We start from the raw sequence: 23,239 nt of genomic DNA on the forward strand, positions 1-23,239 counted from the left end.
CACTTCATATTTATGCACAGCTTGGTGTCGATTTACCACCTACAATCCCAGTAAAATACATTCAAATTAATGGTGGTAACCTGACAAAATCTTGAACAGGTAATGAAGTCTTTACAACCAATTCCCTCTTGAAACACTTGAGAGGTTTTGCTTTAAGAGAAAACTGCATTAGTTGCTATGCAATCTGTAACTAGGTGACTTACATGCAGCTCTTCATAAATACTCCTACTCATGCACTGCTACTATTTTTATTTGCTCTTCTGTTTATATGATGCTCTTTGATGATTGTTTCTCAGAACTGGGGCTGGTATTAGTTGTGCTGAGCCTTAATGTGACAGGTTTTTGTGTTTTCCTTTTGTTTTTTTTGTTTTTTTGTCTCTACAGCATATAAAACTGCTGGTGCCTGCCTGCATCATTTTCATAAAGTACAGACATTTTAGTTTAGATGCATAACTGAGACATCTGGCCTTCATCTCTGCCTCAAATATTTCAACATTCCACATGATAACCGCGGCATGTCATGCAATACATTTCTACTCTGCTACTGTGATTATAATTCACAGCAGAAAGACTCTTCCCCGCTATACAAATAAAGCAAAGGAGCAGCCACTTTTCCAAAGTTACTGAGTCGATAGCTGATAGATTTTTAGCTGCGACCTCATAATACTGGTAGTTCAGTCGATCTTGCCAATGTCTCGATTAAATTTCACACTGCAGTGAAAACTGTGGTGTTGAGATGGTGGATGGCTCAAAGACTTGGCTTTATTTGAGCTGTTAGGCTTTGGTGGACCTGAAAACAGGTGAAGGCAAACCCAAGAGTCTTGGACCGATCAAAATCGCAGCTCCAAAAAAAAGTAAATATAAAATGGACAACTTTATCGATTAACCCAGGTGGTTCTGATATTTAGCTGAACTAAATAAATACAGATAATGCTGTACTCAGTATTTTCTGTTGGATTTAGACCACAGTTAAACCTCAAATTATTCAACCTCCTCTGCAAATTAAACGTGTGTGAAAAATGCAAAAAAATTCTGCAGTGTGTCCAACACATATTTTACACAAAGACAAGAATTGCGACGTCAAAAGAATTGCCCAAAAAGATAAGAGAACAGATAATTGCCTTACAGATACAAGAAAAAGGGGGGCAAACAAAAGCAAAGGACTTAAACGTCCCTGCAGATAAAATCGGAAGCAAAATTTGGAAGTTTGAAGGAATTGTAGCGATAGGAAGCTGTCAGCAGCAAACATTAGATTCCAGAGGAGCAGGTAGACAAAGACTCTCGTCTCACTGCAGAAGACCTACAGCAAGACCTGGTGGATGCAGCCAATCAGGTTTCAGTTTCCACCATAAGGCCCACATTAAACTCTAATAATGTGCAACATTTCTGTCCCAAAAGTTCAAGAAAAGCCAGTTTGGACTTCCAACAGGATAATTATCCCCAGCATATTTCAAACTCCACCTCGGTGTGGATTCAGAAGACGTCCTGGGAGATGTTAAAATAGCCACCATGAGAATCCGGGACGTCTGGTGGGATTTATAGAAGACAGCAGCAGCATGCAGATCCATGAATATTAATGATCCGGATGCCTAACATGAACTGGGCAAAGATTCCTCAGGAAAGTTGACAGGAGGTTTACAGCCAATCAGTGAAAAGGAAAATGCCAGGAAATAGCCTGCAGCATATTGACTGGAAAAATTAACACCCAGCTCTAAGAAAAGTATTGGTTGGTCAGGGATTGTTTTAAAAAAAAGTACAAATTTCATGTTGTGACATATGAGATTCAGTGTTTGCATAACATCAAATTATTGTGTTGTTTTTAACCCTTCCAGACAGAACGGAGCGCCGGCGATCCAGCCAAATTTGCAGTACCGTATTTCCGCCACACGTTTCTGCAATGGTTTCTGAAAGGGGAGACGCTGCACTTTCCAGCCAATATTGGGTTATTACGGTAATTTCACCCCGTTATACCAGGCAGTGAAATTAATCTGAGGGGCGCTCTTTAAAAGATGGTAAATTGCAAAAATAACTTGCTAGATATTGAGAGTTCCAGTTGTTATGGATAAATGGGCAAATATATATTTACTCAGAACATTTGAAGAACTGCGTACAATTAAAATAAGCAAAAATATCCAGGCGGAGATTTGAATCTTAGGTCTTAAAGTGTAATTAGTGGTTTTATAATAAACTGATTCAACAATTATTCTGTTTACCATTTTCTAAACAAAAATTGCTAATAAATATTGTGACATAACCACTTCTGATTTTGTCTAAACAGCTTTTTCTCAATCAACTGCAGGAGTTTAAGGTGAGAAAACATTTTAAATCATTCACTTCTCCACAACATAGTGCCCGGTAGTCTGACTTTTCTCCTTCCAAATAAAGGGTTTTATCAAATTAACAAGGAATTTTTCTTTTATTAAAACTACATTTGAAATGTTTGCAAAAAGTGAGCAGCATACGGCTTAAAGACTGGAATGATGCAGGCTTTGGCCTGGTAAATGCAAGGTCAGTGTAGAGCTACAGAAAATGTAGAAACAAACAGAAAAAAAGTAGAAATCTGCCAAGTGCAGATGGATAGATGTCTTCTCGTGGGACAACCTGTTTTCTTTATGGTCTTTATAATTTCAGCATAATGCTATCTTCTTGGCAGAATGTCTAAGAGGATGAAAGACCTTCTGAACTCACTACTGCGTCTCTTTGACCTCCACCTACTCACATCCACGTTTTTCACCAAAGCAAAGGCTTTTACAGCAATTCATCGAGGAATATGCACATGTGAATCAGTTTCTTTACTTCAAAACCATATTGTGCTCATCTGTAATAACAAAATTTAAATAAAAAAAAACACCTGATGTTGTGCAACTTAGTTTGACAAATAGATGGAACTGGTATGAAAAGTTTGGCTTTAATAATGTATGTTCATAAAAAAATTATAAATGACCAGAACACTGTTTGGTTTTCCAGAATAAAACATAGCGGTGCTTCAAGCAGCATTAAAGATCATTTTCTGTGAATTATAACCACTTGTTTAATCTGGATCGAGGCTTTTACTTACAGAAGTGAGCTATACTATGTGTGCTGTATACCCTACACAGCACCTTTGGGCTTTTTTAACATTTTTAACAAGGATTTCATAAGACTGACCAACACAAAGTTGTGCATAATGCGGTAATGTATACAAAGAAATGATTTTGATTTCCTTGGATATTGAAATCTGGAAAGTCTAAGTTTGCCTTTGTATTTAGCCAGCTTGGTAGAAGCATCTCTTAAATTGTAATCGGATTTTGGGGTATTCTTTACCAACTCTCTTTATCTGAGCTGAGATGTTTTTATATTCTTCTTTGTGAAATAGCTTAAGCTCAGTCAGTCAGATTGGATCAGAAGTAGATGAACCATTTTTTATGCTTCTTCCACATAAGTTCAGGATCTCTGCAGCTCCTCCAAAGTCACCGAAGCTCTCATGGATGCTTTTAGGTAGATGGTCGCGTCACTCTTTGCAGATGTGTCCTAATCCTCATGTGACGATCTGGACGACTACAAGCTCAAAGCTGAGATATTTATTTGAGAAGCTGATTTTGTTTTTGCAGACCTGGACCCAGATGATGTTTGTATTTGGATGGCGGTTTGAGCGTTTTACTGTGAGATGTTCAAAGTTTTTACATTGCCTTATAACCAGGTTCTTCACAACTTTCTCCTTACACTGTGTTGTCTGTCCCTTTGTCTTCATGATGCTGTTTGTTCACTAATGTTCTCTAACAAACCTGGATTTATATTACGGTGATGTCACACACAGGTTGACTTCTGAAGGCAACTAAATGCTTTGGATTTTATTTAGGAGTATCAGAGGACAGAGGATGAAAGTAAGAAAACACATTTAAAAAGAAATAAAAAGTATCATGTATCTTTTGATCTCTACTTGACATTGAAGTCTGTGGTTGTGAAAAGCACAATCAGTGCTCTAAGCACTAAACATAAAAATTAGTGAGCGATTACGACTTTTATATATATTTAATTAAAAAAAACACAATGTAATTGGGAGATTACTAAATATTGTGATGATAATATCAAGGTTTCCCCAATTCTCCTTTTTTATTTTTACATCATTGCTGTGTTTCCATATGCTTTAGCATCTCGGTTAATAAAATCCATATTAAATGAGGTAGTTAGACCTCTGGGCCTTATGTATTACTAGTTTGCAATGTGTCAATAAATGGCATCCAAGATCCAACAACACATAAAAAGCAACAGAAATTGTGCACATACAGATATTATGACGATTAGTATGATTCAAAGTATTAATTTTCAATATGAATTTCTGTTCAAGAAGGTAAATCCCACTGGTGACATTTGAGGAAAAGTTGAACTAACTCAGCTTGTTTGCAACAGTTAGCTGAAAAGAGGATCCTACCCAAATAAATAGATCCAGATTTTGATTTTGTTGTTTGTAACATACAATCTGGGATAAAGCCTCAAAGTTGCTTTTTATTTCTTCTTTTTTAAAATCAGAAGCACCAAACTGAATCAATTAAGTCACTGAAGGAAGAATAGGAAAGAATCAGAAGTGAACAGTTCTAGTAAAAGACAGACGCTCCTGTCAGAATGGTAAAGTCTGGTTTGGACAATTTGGTTCAAGCTCAGAAGCGATGGGCAGACTGGCAGCACACGCTGTAACAAGATGGCGGCAGTCTGCTGCAGAGAATATAGTACTCTCTGTCCTGGGAGAGCCGAGACAGAAAAAAAAACAAAAAACGATCTAGACGGGGCAGCAAAGTGCCAAGTGTTACAGTGATTTGGACCAGAGCAGCCAGATCGGATCCAGAACCCCTTGAAGCAGCGATAGGTGAGCCGGGTGTGAGAACAATGGAATGGCTGCCTCCCAGACAGAGCTGCCGTACTGCAGTGATAAGGGAACGAGAACGAGGGAGGGGGGCGTGCAGGAGGTAGACACACCTGCTTCTGCTGCTGGAGCAACAGCAGCTTCTGGAACAAGCAAAAGGCTGGAAATGAAGCAGTTCAATCCAGACATGAGCCCAGCGTTCATACGGTGGGCAGAGGGCATCTCAGGACTGCAAGAGCAGCGCTGAGGTCAAAACCCAGCAAGTAGCAAGAGAGGGAGGACAAAAAGCTGACATAAACCACTTAACCAGGTGTATGCTCACACATGCTCTTAAATGCACTTAGAAATCAGGGCTCAAATGATCCAAGGTAAAACAATAGATGTTTTTTTTTTTTTATTCATAGTTTTACCACAAATAAAGGAATAAAACATGATTCACCTCCAAAAGATATTATTTTCTATTACGCTTATCTGATAATAAAATTTTTATAAAACTCAAGAAAGTCTATTTTATAGAAAACTATAGTTGATGACAGCCTGGAGAAAACAGCTCAGGTAGGAACAAGTTAAATATACCAGAGGATCATATACATACGCTGCAGGCTCATAATAAGATTACACAATGCAGTCTAATTTTCTTTTATCGCCAAGGTAGAATAATAAGCTTGTGTTCTGTCAGTCAGAGACTTCAAGGTGTACCTGGTTTGTTTTCTTTCCAATTAACTCTCCAACCTCCTTTAGCTTTTACCTGACAGTATCTGGGACGATCTGATGATTTGTTTCCCCGATGGTTACAATATTTACAGCTGAGAGATCCACAAAGTTTCAACTGAGGTCAAAGATCTTTGTTATATGACAAACGCAGACACATTTCAGTTCAGACTTACTTATCGGTGTATTTTTCCTCTTTGTCTTAAAAATATAATGTCATTAACTCAATGTTAAAGGTTATACTAAGCTTGTAAATTTGGGAGCAGCATCAGTTTGACATCAAACTGAGTAAAACTGAAATCTATACTCTTCATTTGTACTTTGAAAAACTTGAATCTTCACATTTTTCACATTTTGTGAAATATTCATGATAAAAATGAATTGGAAGGTTAGTGATTTATTATTTAGGAAATTTTTACAAAGAAAATCTGAAAAGTGTGGCATGTTTTTTTGTTTTCCGCTCTTTTTGACTTGGTGCCTCTAAATAAAATTTAGTGCAATCAAATTTAATTTCAGAAGGTGGTGATTACTGAACAGAGTGTAACTGGATGTAATTGAATCCCAGTATAAATACGCTGCTCTGTGAAGGACTCAGATTCGCAGACAGGTCAGGGAGAAAGCTGTGATGAAGCTTAAAGGGGGGACTGGTCATTAAACCATACATTTTGAAAACCTCACAGAGCACTGTGCAATTAATTTTCTGAAAATAAAAAGAGCAGTTTTGAGCATTTCATGGCCTTTATGGGAGACTTACTGAAAAAAAAGGCAAACAAAATCCCATTTGCGGCTTGCAACAAGTCCTGTACTTAAATAAACATCAAGCATGTAAAAGACGGTGCTTTAGCCAGATGAGAGCAAAATGAAACCGTTTGGCCTAACTGCAAAATATGTTGTATGTGGCAGAAAATGAACACTGCACCATAAAACATGCTGATGGCAGCATTATGCTGTGGTGACACTTTCTTCAGCAGGGCCAGAGAAGGTGGTCCGTGTTAAAACGAAGATTGATGGGGCTGCCAAAAAAATCTGGACCCGAGGCTGCGGCTCAACTTTCAGGAGAACAACCCATGAACATTTTGCTTACAAGAAGGGGAACTATTATAGTTTCTACATGTGCAAAGGTAGAAGAGACATAAGAGACATACTCCAAAAAAACATGTAGCAGAATTTAGTGCATGCCACACTTTTCAGATTTTTATTCATAAAAACAAAAACACGTAAACTTTCCTATTGCTTCACAATTATGCACTAATTGTGTTGCTTTAGGGTTAATAATATGGCAAGCGGGTGCAAATTTCAAGCCCAAACGGTATATTTACCCCCCAAACCGAGCAATTATTGGCTAGCTCGCTAACATACCACTTTATTTGTGGTACTAAACATAAAGTAAAAACATGACATGTTGATTGCAAACATCAACATGTTTTATGTATCTGTAGTTAGAAAAAGCCTTAAAAAAGCAAAGTATAGTAACTGTTCAGCGTTTTGTCTCCATGTTGTAACTCCAATAATGTCTGTTTAGTTCCAGTGTGGCTATTAAATGATAAACATTAAAAGTAATAAAAATGTATCATGTTTCAAGCTGCATGTTTGTGTGGATCAAAAAAGAAAATAGTGGCCCCTTGACCCACTGCAGGGGAAGTTTAATACTTAACATCTACTAAAAATATGAATATCAAGTTCACAAAACCACACAGAAAATATTTTTTTTCTGAAAATCATGTTAAGGAATAAATCTTATTAAGCAGACGCAGGATTTCAAGTTTGAATTTTAGAAATTACACAAGAGCATTTTATATTAGCCAACACAGATTTCACATCCAACCTAAATTGTGCACAATATATGGATTTTGGGAATAAAATATCATTACAGTAATTGTTGGCAATAACATCCCAAAGTAAATCCACATTTGGCAAGTCAATACATTTAGGCTGTTAGATGGAGTAGATGTGGACATCTGACACTAAATGACAAAGCTCTATAGTATTACAGGAATTTATTACACATAATATCATCATAGCAACATTTAATGAAAATATGGTTATGGTATAGTTTCCTAATACTACACCTACTAAATACCTGACAACATAAATTAAACAAATCCTTTTTCATCTATGTGTAGAGAGCTGCAGATTTGAAAGCTCATTCAGTTTCTTTGCTAATCAGTATTCTTTAAGGATGACACAATGCACCAAAAATGGTAACTTCTTCTGCCTTATGAGAGCAAAAACCTCTTCAAAGGGAGGTTGAAAATAGCGCCTGAGCTCAAACTGATCCATCCTTGAACCACAGCCCATCTGAACTAATGAAAGAATGAGGACAAAACATCAAACAGCGTCTGCGTTCAAACGCTGCTGAAGTTTCATTAGACACTAAGAGCTACTTGAGACAAGATTAAAAAATACAGGTAATATACTACTGCATGCTGTAGAAGTGGCTGCAGGGTGGAGGGATGGGGGTTTACTGGTGAAGGTTACTGAGATCGCAGGTCATCTATACTTCATTAGTCTCTATGCACATACCAGGAAAGGCATGGAGAAACTTTGACTATGACGATGCAAAAGTCTGGCACTCAGCAGATGAAGACCTCAGCTGACCTCACTTGCAGCATTGTGCGGCATGTAAAGCCTTGACTGGTGCTCCGCTAATTCTATTCTCCAACCAGCCGCATGAAAAACACTCTGAATGTAACGTTTCACCTGAGTACATTCATATCGTTGTTAATGAAGAAGCCATCCTGCTGTATTGAAGTATAAGTATCTATTTAGTTCTGAATGCGTTTCTCTTTTCAATGTCTGATGTTCGCATGCAGTGACAAAGCCAGCCTCATTGGTTGGATACGGAAAAAGATGATATTCATGAGGTCAAACACAAGTGTACTGAGCTTTCAGTGTCACGCTCTCACCAGTACTTTGTGCTGCTCTCAAGATAAGACATTTTGATTTCGAGTCTGTGGACAGCTGGGAACAGGAGGTGCTTTTCCTTAATAAGGGTTTTACACAGTAGTTAGCAGTTTGTTGTAGCATATCAAAAGTACAGTGTCTTCTGCAACCGAAGTGAGGTTCTGCTATATTCTGTCTGCAGAGATGTCTGTGTAAGATTACACACTGTGGGTGTAACCCAAGTCTCAGATTCCTCATTCATTCACTGTACCTCCCCACAAAACAATGCTGCTGAAAATCTGACAGTGCATCGCCATGTCACCCCACCTCGTCTGGTCATCCCTCCTCCCCCGGTCACATGTCTCTCATAGCCACATTCCTCTAGCCATCTTTCCTCTCATCCCCACCCCTACGGTCCACAAGCTGTGCATGCCTCTGGGTCTGAACTCTTCCATTTCCTGAAAGAAACCCAATGTTCCTCTTTTTCGTTATCTCTATTTGCATTCGTTCTGGATTGAAAGTGCCGCTGGATGAAATAATAACAATAATAATAATAATAATAATAATAAAATGCTGCCGTTTGGTCTTTGCTGCGGTTTCTGTCCTTCCGCCATGTTAAGCGTGGTTTTGGCGTTTTGGTTTACAGAGATGTGTGAGTGCCCCTCGCAGCTCCCAAGAACCCAACCCGTGCACATCACAGCAAAACGTCACAAGTTAGGGTCTCAGGGAATGAGAAAGGTACAGATCACTTCTTGTCCGGCCTTTTTCTGTGCAGACGCTTTGGCTCGGGCTAAAGCAACTTCCGCTCTCTGTGGCTTTGTGCTGTAATGTAACTGATGTCACAACTTAGTCACCATCGCCAGGCTCATTTCTCGCAATGGATTAACTTTAAACTCCAGGGACATTTTTTGGCCTATTTATATACTGGATATGCATCAACTATGACACCTATTGAAGATCAAAAAATTTTACAATCTGATCTTCTAATGTACATTTGAGAGTGTTTATGCACAGTAAGTCATCAGTGACTTACCATACACACCCAGACAGAGACCTCTTTACTCTCACATGTTGCTCATGAATCAGACTCAGCATATTTGGCTCGCCTGTTACTGCCACAGCCTGACTCGGCTAGACCTGCATCAAACGAAATTGATTTTTCATTTAAAAAGCCATAATCTAGCAGAGTAGTCAGATGAAAAAAAAAAAAGGAGAACAACAGATTTCATACGTGGGCTGCAGGGTCTTATACTTTCTGTCACAATGACATCTCCAAGCACACGCCGACTGGCAGACCTGCAAACCTGCACTAGTCGATTACTTTATGGGAAGAAACTCGTTTGTGTGGCGGAGAGAATAAAATCCGACCTGCGTGCGAGATGGAAAGGGAGAAGGAATAGGAGGCTGGGAGGAGTGGTGAGATGAGATGCAAGGATGGAGAAAAAGCAAGAGGGGAAACTCACCCCGTTGGCCGAGGCGGCTTACGCTGCCGCAGTCCTCAGCGTGTCTCTCTGCAGGTCATCTTAGCAGAGGGAGAGGAGATGTGGCCAGACAAAACGTAAAAAGAGAGAAATCTGCAAGGGAAAAGAAAAGGGAGAGGGAGAGAGAGAGAGAATGCTGCAGAGAAAAGTAGAGGAAGATTTTAGTGCCGCCTTCACTGGCTTTGTTCAATGGATCGCTCGAAGTAGTGCACGAGGCTTCTCGAGCAGATTGCTGCCGTCTAGCCGTCTGGTGCTCAGACATGCGAGACTGTACCATGTGCAGCCGGAGAGAAACAGAAGGAGAGGCAGGGAAACACAGAGAGAGATGCAGGGGGAAGCAGGTGCAATGTTAAAGGGGAGAAGGATAGACAAGTTTAGATCGGAAAGTAGCGAGGACTGCGGACGACGACAAAGTCAGAAAGAGTTAATGTGTAAATCTACCTTTAAAGATTCTCTCTCTCTCTCAAAAAAAAAAAAGATTAGAGAAAGAACGAATGTGGTGTGGCACAAGAATGGTACGCACAAGGAAGAAACGAGCAGCTCGATTGGCCTGAGCTGCTACTGTAAAAACCGTGCTGACCAGTACAGAAGAAGCTATAAGAAAGAGAAACTAAATACATCACAGTGACAGCCGTGATACAGCAAAGTACAAGAAATGTATCTGTAACGGTCGAATCCAAAGGAAATCCCCTAAAGCAATTCAAAAATCCACACCTCGTGCCACAAGAATGTGAAATCTCAGCATTTCCTAAAGTTGTCTGCATAAATCGCAAATCAGATCTTAAAATGAAACGACATGGCAAAAAAGCAAATTTAAAAAAAAATCTAAATTCAGCAGATCTGACACAAACATGTCAAAACGACTACAGGAGTGAATTTTTTTGGGGAAAAACGTGAAACGCCTGTTGCTGTAGAGCTCCTGCCTCTTTTCTCCATGTGACTCTACTGCCTGTCGGTCTATCTGGTCTCCTGGCACAATCTGCCTCACGTTCCTTCTTCGGGCCTTTGTCTTTGGCTGTATCACACCTCTCAGCTTGAGCTTGTGCCGCTTTGATTGCCTTTCCCTCCTCTGCCTCGTATGCTTCATGGTTTTGTAGGCTCAAGTCCCCAGGGCAGACAAACTGTGGAGCCCCTGCATGCCCCTCTGCCTGTGACACACACTCACGCACACACCCACGCCCGCACACACAAACACACACACACGCAAAACATCAAAACAGCAGGAGAAGAGTGAGGAAATTCAGATAATTTTCTATTATTTCCTTCCACAGCTGAAATCACTTAGATTGCAAAAGGCCTGGTGTACAAAGAGAAGCCGAGAAGCAGAGGAAGAATGGAGAAAGTGTTGAACATGAGCACATAAGAGAAGGAGCGAAGGCAGAAAAAACAAAACAAAAAGGAGGCATGTTTTCATCTTACAGTGTCCGTTCCCAAGCTGGCTTTCATTTCAGACAAAAAAATTTCCCCTCCGGTCGGCAAGTCCACTATTCTGTTCCTGTCTCCCTCGCCCTCTGTGTCTGTGAAAGTGAGTCGGTATTACAGCGTGCATTTCATGGAGAAAAGGAGGGTGGGAACAAGAGAAAAGGAGGGAGCAAGGGAGTAAACGCACTGGTTCAGGAAGAGGTAAAGGAAATGTAACTGTACGCCTGCTGGTTGGTACTCCTATGTTTGATCAATGTTACTTCTTTAAAGTAGCAGAAAAGGATTGTGGAAAAAAAGAAGAGATGAAAGACGAACGCGAGAGGACTGGGGAGAAGAGGGAATTACCGGAACAGGGTTCTTTAGAGGGACAGCACACAATGGACAGTGATCAGTAAAGGCAGAAAGAAGCCTGTGTGGTCCCATTCTCTCCCTCTGCTGGTTTTTATCTTCGTCCTGTAAAGCTCAGTCCGATAAAAATCGATCGTTCTGTTCCGTATTTTTATTTTCTACATTTTTCCGAGCAGTTTAAAAAAGTTTTTTTTGTTCAGGAAGCTCCTCGTTTAGATCCAAATTTACATTAAGAACATGTGAGTAACTATTAATGTTCAGATAAAATACAAGGAAAGTGGAGTGTGTGTGTGTGCATTGGGGGATGAACGAGAGAGCTCGACGGTGCCTCCTGCTGTACAGAGTGTTACACTACCCCAAGGAGAGAGAACCGTAGCACACAAAGAAGGATGCAAAACAAAAAAGAGAAATCGGCAAAAAGCAAAACAAAATAAAGCACTTCGCTTGCACGAGGGCAAGATATACAAACTAGAGTAATTATGCACTGACTAAATAAACCCGGCAGATTAATGTTGTGTCTGCTGTAACTGTACACGCTCGAGCTCTGAGAAAAGCTACCCCGTACCCAGGGCCTCTTCTTCATTCTGGCTCAAAGAGCTCCCTAACCCCACTGCTGTCGAACCCGGTGGCCTTGAGACAGAGAGCAAAGAGTTTAAGTGGAAACAGCCTCTCATCACCACGATGCTCCACGTACTTCACATCTGCACACAGCAGCATACCACAGCACCAGGAACAACCGGCCAAAGCCTCGGAGATCACATCTGAAAACTTCTTTGAAAGGAAAAAAAAGCATAATTATGCTTATCTTATTATTTGTCTGGCTGCTTTTAATCATCCTTAGTGTCAGGCAGTTTACAAATAAAATCCCTCTTTAAGCAGAATTTGATCAGAAGTTTATTCACAGAAAGACGTTAATCGGAACCAGCTGAATTGTCTCCGAGCATGCACAGGAAATCAATCAGAGTACACCCCAAATTAAACAATAAATAAGTAAACCTCCAGTTGCTGTAGATGATTTTGGGGTCTGTGGGTTTCTTGGTCTGAAGCAGTGAAAGTTGTTTTTATCGCAGCAGCATGTTCACCGCATAGTTGCACTGAGGAAATATATCGTTTTGGTTAAGTGAAATTAAACTTTGTTCATAATTGGCTGCCAAAACCGTGCTCTTCCCCTTGCGGGTGTATGGTGTTTCCCCCATTCAGTGGCATCTCTTTTATTACAGCGTCCCACAAACCTCAATGCAACGGTACTTTTCCCTTGACTCTCAAACATCTGAAGCACTGTCCTGTGCTCTGTCAGGATTTTAATTAGCTCTTCCTGTCACAAATATTGTCACACGGGACGAGATGCTGGTCTTTTTTAGCTGGTCCAGATATTTTTTTTTCTGTTACTTTGCTCTGTAAAAATGTGAAAACATTAAAAATGTAGCATTCTTTTTTGTAGAAATAACTGCAAAAAACCCCCCCACAAATACATCAAAGTTGTTCATATTTAAATTCCTGGTCAGAGTAGAGTGTGTTGTGTGTCCTCAGGGAAAGCTAGGAGGCTGTACAGTTATCTCCTGTGGTGTCACTCTGAACTATACAACCTACTACCTCAGCCTGAGGAACACAGAAGGACGACGGCTCAGAAAGGGCGGAGCGAGCAGCTGGAGGGGCAATTATATTGTTCATTGTTATTGTGAACCCCCCCCCCCCCAAAAAAAACCCCATCATGAATATGATGCTATCCAAATGGACAAATAGTCACGGTGGTTCAAACTTTTACAGTTTGAACCATGTTTCGACTATAAATCCAATCAATTGTTGGTGTGTCTAAGTTTCAGCTATGACCAAACATAACTGTTTAACAATAAAGTTGAACTATAAAATATAGTATTGTAGTAAACTACCCTTTTCTAATAATGTGTAAGTAGAGATGTGCCGATCAGGCTTTTCCTGGCCAATATTAACTTTGGGTTTTTCATTAAGATTTTAACCCAAGACTCAGAGAGCGAAAGACTCTCCAAGTCCTGAGCCTGGAGATAAAATAATACTATATCTTAAACCAATTCAGATCATTTTATTTGAACTCATTTGAAATATATTTCAACCAAATCACAATGCAGATAAACAATGATACTGACTTTATTTCGCAGGTATCTATGTAAAGGAGGACAGGATTTGTTTTCAAAAAAATTGTTGACGAATTTTGACCGATTTCTTTCTGAATATATTTGTAATACCGACTGCCTGTCATACTAACACACTTTCAGACACAGAGGTGAACAAAGGCAGAAACTGAGTACTGCAGTTGCTCAGTGGAGGGGAATTTTTTTTCTTACTATTTGAGACGATTTCCAATTTGTTTTTCAGATTGGACGGGGATTTTCTGAAAAAAACTTTGATAAATTTCAAATATTTTTTTCCTTACCAATTCTGAAAATAACACAATATTCCTTCCTTCATTTTCAGTCAGACTGAGAATGAAGGAATGATTAGATTTTCCCAATTTATGCTTCAAACTTCCCCAATCGTTATCTGATCATTACCAAACTAAAAAAAGAACCTAAAGTGTATGATTGTGGTTTATTTAATTATAGGAGTTGTTAGTTTTAATGCATTTAATGGAGAATTTAAAAAGTGCGCTATTTTTCAGGATTTGAACAGCTAATTTCTAAACTTGATCGGTACATATCTACATGTAACCTTCCTTTAAGAAAAGTATTTGTTTTTCTAAAGCTATTCAAAGAGAAAACATTTTCATCTGCATTGAGAAAAGCCAAACATAAAAACATTTTAAGCCCTTATCTCCAAACCCAGAGAGCAGAACGAGTCTGAACACTTCACCATGTTCTCTATGTTAGTGGACTGGGTCATGAATGGGTAACATAGTGAAAATGTCATCCACAACGTTACACCATAACACAGTCTTCCAAACTGGGTGGGGTCACTGCACAAACACGTCACATGTGGGATAATTTTGGCTGAGAAAACCCCGTATCCAAGGACTCAGGCTTCGTGTTGTTTAATCATTAGAACACAAACAAAATCAGTTCCAGCCTTTATAACTATTGAGTAAAAAAAAAAATCTGCTGCAGAGCTATTCCATTACTTCTGTTGTTGATTTTTCTGACAGGTGAAAGGCGAGTGGAGAATTTGCCAGGAAGACACATACCTATAGATACGAGCTTGCGTAGACAGTCAGCACAAGTTCGGATCTACGGGTTTGTGGCAACTAGCATTACCCATTTCAAGACAGGAAAAACCCACAGAAACATTCAGATGCGAAACTCACTCTATGCTCTCCAGGTAACTATAGTTATTCAAAGAAAAAGAGTAAGACAAAAAACAAAACAAAAAAAAAATCGTAGAAACGGTACAATTTTAATAGTAGACACCACGAAGAAACAATCATTTGTCTTTTTTTTACATTTTTAAACACCTCTTAAAGGTAAGCAGAAAACCTATAGATCTCATATGTCCAACAGAGGCGAGCTTTGAAGTTGCAATAATGTTCTTGAACAGGCCAGAGCACATGACTGTGAGGGTAATGAGGTGTTTGTGTAGCCTACTTAACCCATTCGACTGAGGTCAGCATTCATGTCTAAAATATCACTCAACAATAAAAGAAAGCCCTAGAATCTTAACATGGCATTAAATATTAAATGGGTTGATGCAATAAATCTGAAATCAGCTGGATGTAAAGCTATGTAAATAAAATGTGAAGCTACACTATGAACAACCCTCCCATAAAAAGGTGAGATTACAAGATCATATTAGAGCTATGAAGTACTGCTAAAGTAACCCTGCACCATATTCAGTGTGTGTGTATTAAAACCAAAAACAATAAAACCACAAAAATTAAAATAAAACAAACGCGGTTCTGTATAAATTCCCTCTTCGTAGTAATCTAATCATATTTATGCTTTCATCTTTCCGTCTTTCTTACAACCGGCCATACAACACAGTAAATAATTGTTAAGAAACAAAAATAGCGAACGATATTAAAATACGCACACCCAGATAAAAATCATCAGACACACATCATATGATGCTTATTGGAGACCACTCTGACAGAGAGAAAACTAAAAGCAGTCTGAATTGCCAACATACCAGGGGACACAGGCTGGACCTGATGGTCAAATGTCCTCTAAAATCAGATGAAGTCAGGCTTGAGGAGCAGTGCAGGCCGGTGCTTTGGCGTAAATAACAAAAACCCTAAAAAAACAGATACATAAATCATCAGTATAAATGATCTGTGAACAGCAAAGCATGAGTAGCATTCAAAAATGCAATATTCATGCACACACGTTCCAAAAATCACGCACTTACAAACACGTGGTGGTCCATGCACACCCTTACAGTAAGACACAAATGGCCAAAAAAACTACAGGCAGCAAAGCAACGATTCAGAGAAAGTAACGAGGTAAAAAAAAAAATCTAAATAACACCCGAAAGTGAATTGATAATATTCCCTCGTTCACTCCCAGTTACGCCCTCATAACCCGCTGTCCGGTCCCTATTTTCCAGGGTACAAAACCTCAAATCGCCTTTGAAAAAAAATGGTACGGCAAGAGAGAAATGGCAAAAGGTTGAATGCGGTGAGATGTGGATGAGGAGGAGGCGCAGCGCAGGGCTGGCTACAGAGAAAGTGGAATTTGTGACCAAGCAAAGGAAAGGGTGGTGTTTTCTTTTTTTCTTCCTTTCTTTTTTTCTTTTTTTGATGCTTCATTCTGCTTGGCTTTTTTGGATCCCAGCAGGATCCTTGGCTTCAGCTCTGTCTTTTCTTAGTGCTGCCAAAATCTGGACATATCCCTTTGTCTTAAATTCTGTTACACAAAATTAGTCTGAGGGATGGGCAAAAGATATAACTGAACAGAGACGAGAGCCAAATGATCTGTCAACAAAAGTGGAGCGAAAGTTGTTAAAGAAAACTCTAGAGAGGAGAGGAGCTCCGTAAATAAAGAAAAAAAAAAGTCACGATGGATACAGGTTTTTGGTTGCCTCTCAGTTTTGTTTTGTTTTTGTCCTGCAAACAGATTATTTCCAAAGTGCAACAGCCGAAACGTCTCCAATGCTATGCCACGTAATGAGAGAGGGAGAGAGAAAGCAGCCACTTTTTTCCTTTCCAAAATGGCTGAGGGCTGAGAGAAAGCAGCTCTGAGCAGAGAGGAAGAGAGGTGCACCCCGTCCTGCTCGAAGGAGGGCTGGGCGATTCAGCCAGCATCGCTCCCTCGTTTCCCCCTCCTTATTTATGCCTCCTTTCAGAGGGAACGAATGGCGTACAACCGTGTTGTTGTGAATCCATTAGAAACTGTACTTGGCCTACCAGCCAGGAGAGGCTGCAACTGCATTAGTATGTCAGACTTTTAACAGGAATCTCCCATTTTCGCGAAGATATTTTGTAAAATCTCATACTTTTATCATTAATCTTGTTTAATTTTAATTCTATTATCAGCATGCAAGGCAAATTGAGATGCCATTTATAAGCATGTAGGATCTTTTTTTTTGCACTGCAACAAGTTTTAAAATTTTAAAATGTGAAACGCGCTTTCTGTTTAATTCTCTGTTCAGTAAAGTGTTATACATGTTTTTATCATATTTTGATCTCAGCATGAATCACATTTATTTGAAGCACATATTTAGCTGAATGTGGTTTCTGTGCTTTCTCTCTGACGTCACAAGACTACAGTACGTGGTGAAGCAGCTTCACTGCTGCAGTCATCCATGCTCTCTTCAGAGCATCTCAAGGCTATAACCATGGGCCGATTCTAATCATTGTCTGCTTTCTTTGCCTTGTTCCCTGAAACGTCTTTCAAATTCAGCATAGTCCAACGATTGCCATCAGCCGAATTATTAAAAATGTCATGAATATTAAAAAAAATAAATAGAAGACAGATAGTATCCTTTATTCTGTAGGGAAACAGAATCACAGCTTCAAGATTCAATCTTAAAGTACACCTTTAGATTGAAAAGGTACCTTTTGACTTGCACACTTTACAATCATTTAAGCAAGCCCTGAATGTTTTCGTTTTTTATTTGAAATACAAAAACTAAATACGAAAATACTAAAAATATCTGACAGCACAATAAACAATTATTCCTGGTAAAAAAAAAAAAAAAAAATCCAACATATTTCCACTCTGTTAAATCGGTGCACACTTTAGGTAAGCCAAAGTTTCAGTCAGAGCAGCATTTCTTCCTTCACTATGCAGTTCAAGTGCCTTCACTGAGGCAGCCACTCCTGTTAAGTATCCTTAAGACATAAAAAACTAGAACAGGCCGTACAGTAGCCCGATTTGGCACCGACGTTTTTAGCCTCTGACAAATAAGTGAGCTTGCAAACAGATACATGAACAATTACAAGTAGCACAAGAAGCCGCATCTTAAAACAAAAACACCCGTCCACCCATTAGCTTATTGGTGTTTAATAAATAAGGACAAATGCTGGGTTCAGCACGTTATGCGCCCAGGATACCAGTTCTGCCACAGCATGCCAATAGGCTGCTGTCTGCTCCATGGCCACCACTTGAATCTAAATGAACAGATTTGACTTTCAGGATATTGCCAAGAACCCTGCCAGAACCACAGAGAAGGGCCTCTCCAGAAACAGAAGGTTGCAGAAAACAGAGTAACCAACATGGGCACAAGAACAAACCTAAAACAAGGTAATCTCTTAAAGGTACAATGAGAGCCTGGGAAAAAGTGGACAAGAAAGGGGCCAACAATAGGTAGAAGTAATTACCTCGCTGTTTTACATTATGTTTCAAGCACCGAGGGTCGATGAGTGTCTCTATAAGGAATATTCAAGGTTGACCAGGTTTCTTTGACTTTATTTAGAGCCCAGGTCTAAACTTAGCTTGAGCAAGGACACTAAAAGTCAGCCATGTTTCACTCATTTCATCCAGCAAAACCACATTCAGACATCAATTGACATCTTCACCTTTCAGCTTTCAACCACAATGTCACATTGTTCGGATGCAAACAAAAAAATAAACAATAGACTTAGAGTACATTTCTGCCCTCAAGCCTGATGCAATGACTGCAGTTCACCACTCAATATGAAGGTCAAATAAAATTACTTAATTAGGAATCATGATTTTTCTTTTCAGCCATGGTATTTAGAGCCATTTCACAAGTTTAAAGAATCAATTTAGCCCAAATGACAAAGATGCACCATTCAACTGACCAACAATTGAAATGTATTAAGTTTCCCTTAGTTGGCTCCAGTTGGTGATGGACAGGTCAAATACTGAACTTTGCTTTTCTAAATTAAATGCAACAAAACTAACAACATGCCACATATCCTCTCTATAAAAACACACAAACCAACATGCACTCGTCTTCCGAGTTTAAAATAAATAAAGGTTAAGGGCATACATCAGATATAAAAAGTCAACACACTCCTGATTTTGGTGAAATCAAAAATTAAACCTTGCCAAATGCATTGTATCTTTATATGCAGTAAATTTTAATGGAATATACCATGACTGATGTTTCATAATCCCTCTTTAACGGTTACAGTTTTATGGTGTACACATAACACTATTGAATTACTGTGCATCTTTGCCCTAATACCTATTTTTATTGCAATGATTTGACCCTTTGAAAACTTTCTTAAATCTACAGCTTTTGGATGCAAATTAGTAAATGTTGGAAAAATCCTGGACAGGAGAAATTTGTTTCTACTTTTCCCAACATGTTTAGTTGATTTTTCAGTTGAGGGGTACAAGAAATCTCATACATTTAAACAATCTAACATATATATATATTTTTTTTTTACATCATACAAAATTCACAGGTTTTTTTTATTTTTATTAGTAGGGTTAGTCTTGAAACACCATCAGTTTTATTGGATTCGAAACCACTACCTCTATCAAATTACTTGTGGCACAGATTTTCTTTTTTATGTCTCATAATCCTTAGAGTAAAAAAATAATCAGGAGAGTAGACCTGAAAGAAATCACTATCAGCCAAAAATGTCTGATTGGGGCGACTCTAATGAGTGGTCTTGTGTCACCGCTTCAAGTTTTTATGATAATTACTTTTAAAGTTGTTAATGAAGGACCAGAAGGCCGGTTAGTTGCTGCTGTTGGAAACTTTCACAGTAATCCCTCAACCTGTGAATGAGTGCAAACTCAAGATGGACACACAACAGCACTATTGGTGAATTTTTGGGGAAAGAACGAGATGGATGCGACTCTTTTTTTTAGCATAATTTGTTTACAAAAGTGAAAATTAGCTATCTCCCACTAGATTTTGAAAAAAAGACATGCTACTGTACATAGATGCAAAGGAAAATTTAAAGGAAACTTTGGTTCAGATCATTACGCTCTTATCCATGCGAGGACAGCGTATGATATTCAGTACGGATGCAACAGCTCCCAAGGTTATCCGGCACATTATCAAGTACTTCGTACATGTATTTGCTGATCCTATAGTTCAGATGACGTTTGTTATCAAATATTTAGAGACAAGTTGTTATCACATCAGAAAGATGGTTTGTGTTCCCTTTGCAAAAGAAGACTTAAAGTACTTATTTATTTACTCAAATATTGAAAGCCATTACTCTTCATTTTACCTGCTCTACTGTACTTTGTACACTGAATAATAATAATTTTCTACAGAAATTATTCAGTTACTGTAACCACCTATTGTTCTGGGAGCATTCGCATCATAATAACTTGACAAAATGTCCTTTAAATAACCCTTTATGTCCTAAATGGAGTGCCGGCGACAGCAAAATCTGCAGTAACGTAATTCCGCCACACATTGCAAAAAATTCCAGCGGTTTCTGAAAGGGGAGACGCTTTCCAGCCAATATCGGGTTATTACGGTAATTTCACTCCCACCATAGCAGGAAGTGAAATTAATCAGGGGGGCGCTCTTTTAATAGATGGTAAATTGCAAAAAATAACTTGCTAGATATTGAAAGTTCCAGTTATTATGGATAAATGGGCAAATATATATTTACTCACAGGACATTTAAAGAACTGCGTGCAATTAAAATAAGCAAAGATATCCACTATATCCATTTTAAATTTAGGACATAAAGGGTTTAAAATTGATATCAACTCATTTAAAACTACAACTAAATCAACAAATCTGCCAGAGCTCGGAATTGGTAAATTATTCCTTGATCGGCTCTAATAGATGATCGGCAGGTCAAATACTGAAAAAGTTTTTATTAAATTTCTAATTAATCAAATGATATTCAGAAACTAAGAACACCAACCACTGTTTTAAAAGATTAATTAATAGTGTCTTAAATTGATCTTTTGTCAATTGAAAGTTTGATATGGGTTAGGGACATATTATTACTTATATTTGCTTTATGTTCTTTTATAATATTTGGTGAACAACTTGGTCAGATCTGAAAGACCCCTAGAAATCAGCACAGACTTTGAAAAACATGGTTGGTGCATCGCTATATAAAACTTTAAATTCAAAGCCCTACCACACTTTCTCCTTTTTGCACTTTTGTCTTTTCCACATAAAAAGCTGACTCTTTATGTATAACGTTGACCTTTTGATGCACTGTCAGCAGATGATAACCCAACAATATTTCTTGCTCTTCAGTGACCTTAAAGCATATTTCTGTAATAAATTTGTGATAAATCAACAGCTTGCTGAGAACTACTCATACGGTTCCCCTTGGCTGTTTCTTCTTTGAGCAGTCTATTATCTGGTTTCACTCCGTGTGCTCTTGTGGGTCTGAGCTCCGTTGAGGATAGAACAGACTGTAGGAGTTTAATCTGGTAACCAGACTATAATAAATCACATAAAATAAGTGGAAACGCCTTCATGTTTCTTTGTCTAGATTTAATAGACACACACACACACACCACATTACACTCAGCACTGTGATAAAGTTGGCATGTTTTTATTGTTGCATCCGTTTTTAACACAATCATTGTAGCAAAAGAACATTTTTTGTACTAGGAATGAGAAGTCCAGAACAATCCAAATCCTTATTTTCCAAAAGTTTAATATCTTTAGAGCACAAATCAGATTATCCTGAAAAAAAGAGCACTGAAAATGTATAACCACAACTCATTTTTCTTTTACATATTAGGCAGGATTTCTGTCCATCTATAGCAGAGAGTTTGAACAAAAGTCATTCATCCTGGTTGCCAGAACAAGGAGGGGAAGAAATCCTATAAATAAACTTAGCAAAGTAACGTCAGGAAGATTTCCCACCTCCTGATACCTTAAATGGAAATAAATTCCTTTCAGGAATATTTAGTACCTATCGACAAACTGTGACATTCAAGATGCAAGGAAACCAGAAATGCCTGATTTCAAACGTTTGACATCAATTAATCCATAATACAACCTGTTTACATTTTTACCAAAAGAATCAGAAAGGATTCCTTATAGTTCACACCATCTGCAAATTCTACTTGGGCTCAACAAATATATACAAGAAGTCATTTATAAAGTAAATAAATAACAGACTCATTACTTAATTACAGCTCTGAATTGCACATATAAAAGTATTTTAATGAAAGCCAGTAGAGCACTTTATTCACTGATCTTAATTTGGGCCTTGATCCAAAAACAGACATAAACAGATTAAATATATCTGTCTGCATGAGAAGTTAATGGAAAAACGAATAAAATAATAATAATAAAAAAATCTATTTCAATATCCAAAAGTGTGGATTATTACCAAAGTGTTTCTTAAACAAGTCTAAAAGGTTGTGCAGTCATAATAATGAAAGTTTAACAGCATTTATTACTTCAGCATAGAGATACAGTTATAAAGTAGAGAACATTTCTGCTTTGTTGATCTTGTTTGTCATGTGTTTAAATAATATTGTCTACACTAAGCTTACCTGAAATGTATCAGTTTGTGATTATTTAAAGATATTATTTATCCTACTTACATCTTCAAATGTTTAAATCCACTACAATAATGCTCAATCAGAGAAGAGAGTAAAATAAATCATCACTATTAGACCTCAGACAGCAACTGTATTAATAATTACTCAACATTTTTTTTATTCATACCGCCTTGTCTAAATTTTTGCATTGTGAGGTTTTGGCCCATTTTTTTGTCCGTATCCCTCGTTTCACCAAACCCGTTTCTTGCTGCTCCTTGTCCCTTACTGTTCCCTCCTCTTGCTGCCTCCATCAAATATTCTGCTCACGCACAACTGCGGCACCCTTTCTCCAGTCCTCCCCATTAATCCACACCACAGACATCTTGGCCCACTGTCTCGTCTCTGACAGCGTGCACTCAGAAGTCTCAAAGTCTAGCCCGTTTCAGTCCCTCTACATTTTTCTCAGGCCACGAGGCCGAACATGCCTCTCACTGTACAGATAGAGCGTTCTGTCTAACGCTATAGGCTCCCTTTCTCTAAATGCCACTCAGCAGAAAACATGCAGCATCAAAGGAGAGGTCAAATTAGTATAAACAGATCTTGAAGCACAAAATGCTAACAGGACACACAACATGTACCATAAGGCTTATTTCAACAACACCGGGCTGGCTGTTATTACATTTGCTCATTATTAATGTAAAATAATATCTTTATTTTACTTAAAACAATACAGAAGGTCATTCTGCTTG

At 38.5% G+C, this 23,239-nt stretch overlaps 1 protein-coding gene across 2 annotated transcripts in view; it reads right to left on the reverse strand.

Annotated features, from left to right (window-relative positions):
• snx19a (sorting nexin 19a) overlaps positions 1–23,239 on the reverse strand; it is a 101,139-nt gene that overhangs the window by 41,509 nt on the left and 36,391 nt on the right. The window contains exons 1-2 of one of the 2 annotated variants that reach the window (XM_032576261.1): positions 15,997–17,009; positions 15,778–15,882 (exon numbers count right to left, since the gene is read on the reverse strand). In XM_032576261.1, the coding sequence (XP_032432152.1) occupies positions 15,778–15,882; positions 15,997–16,014 (123 nt within the window). In that variant the 5' untranslated portion in view covers positions 16,015–17,009. Of the gene's footprint in view, positions 1–15,777; positions 15,883–15,996; positions 17,010–23,239 lie in introns of those variants that run through there. The other variant, XM_032576260.1, reaches the window with a different exon arrangement.

This window comes from Xiphophorus hellerii, chromosome 11 (assembly GCF_003331165.1).
Source record: "Xiphophorus hellerii strain 12219 chromosome 11, Xiphophorus_hellerii-4.1, whole genome shotgun sequence".
In the NCBI taxonomy this organism is placed as follows: domain Eukaryota; kingdom Metazoa; phylum Chordata; class Actinopteri; order Cyprinodontiformes; family Poeciliidae; genus Xiphophorus; species Xiphophorus hellerii.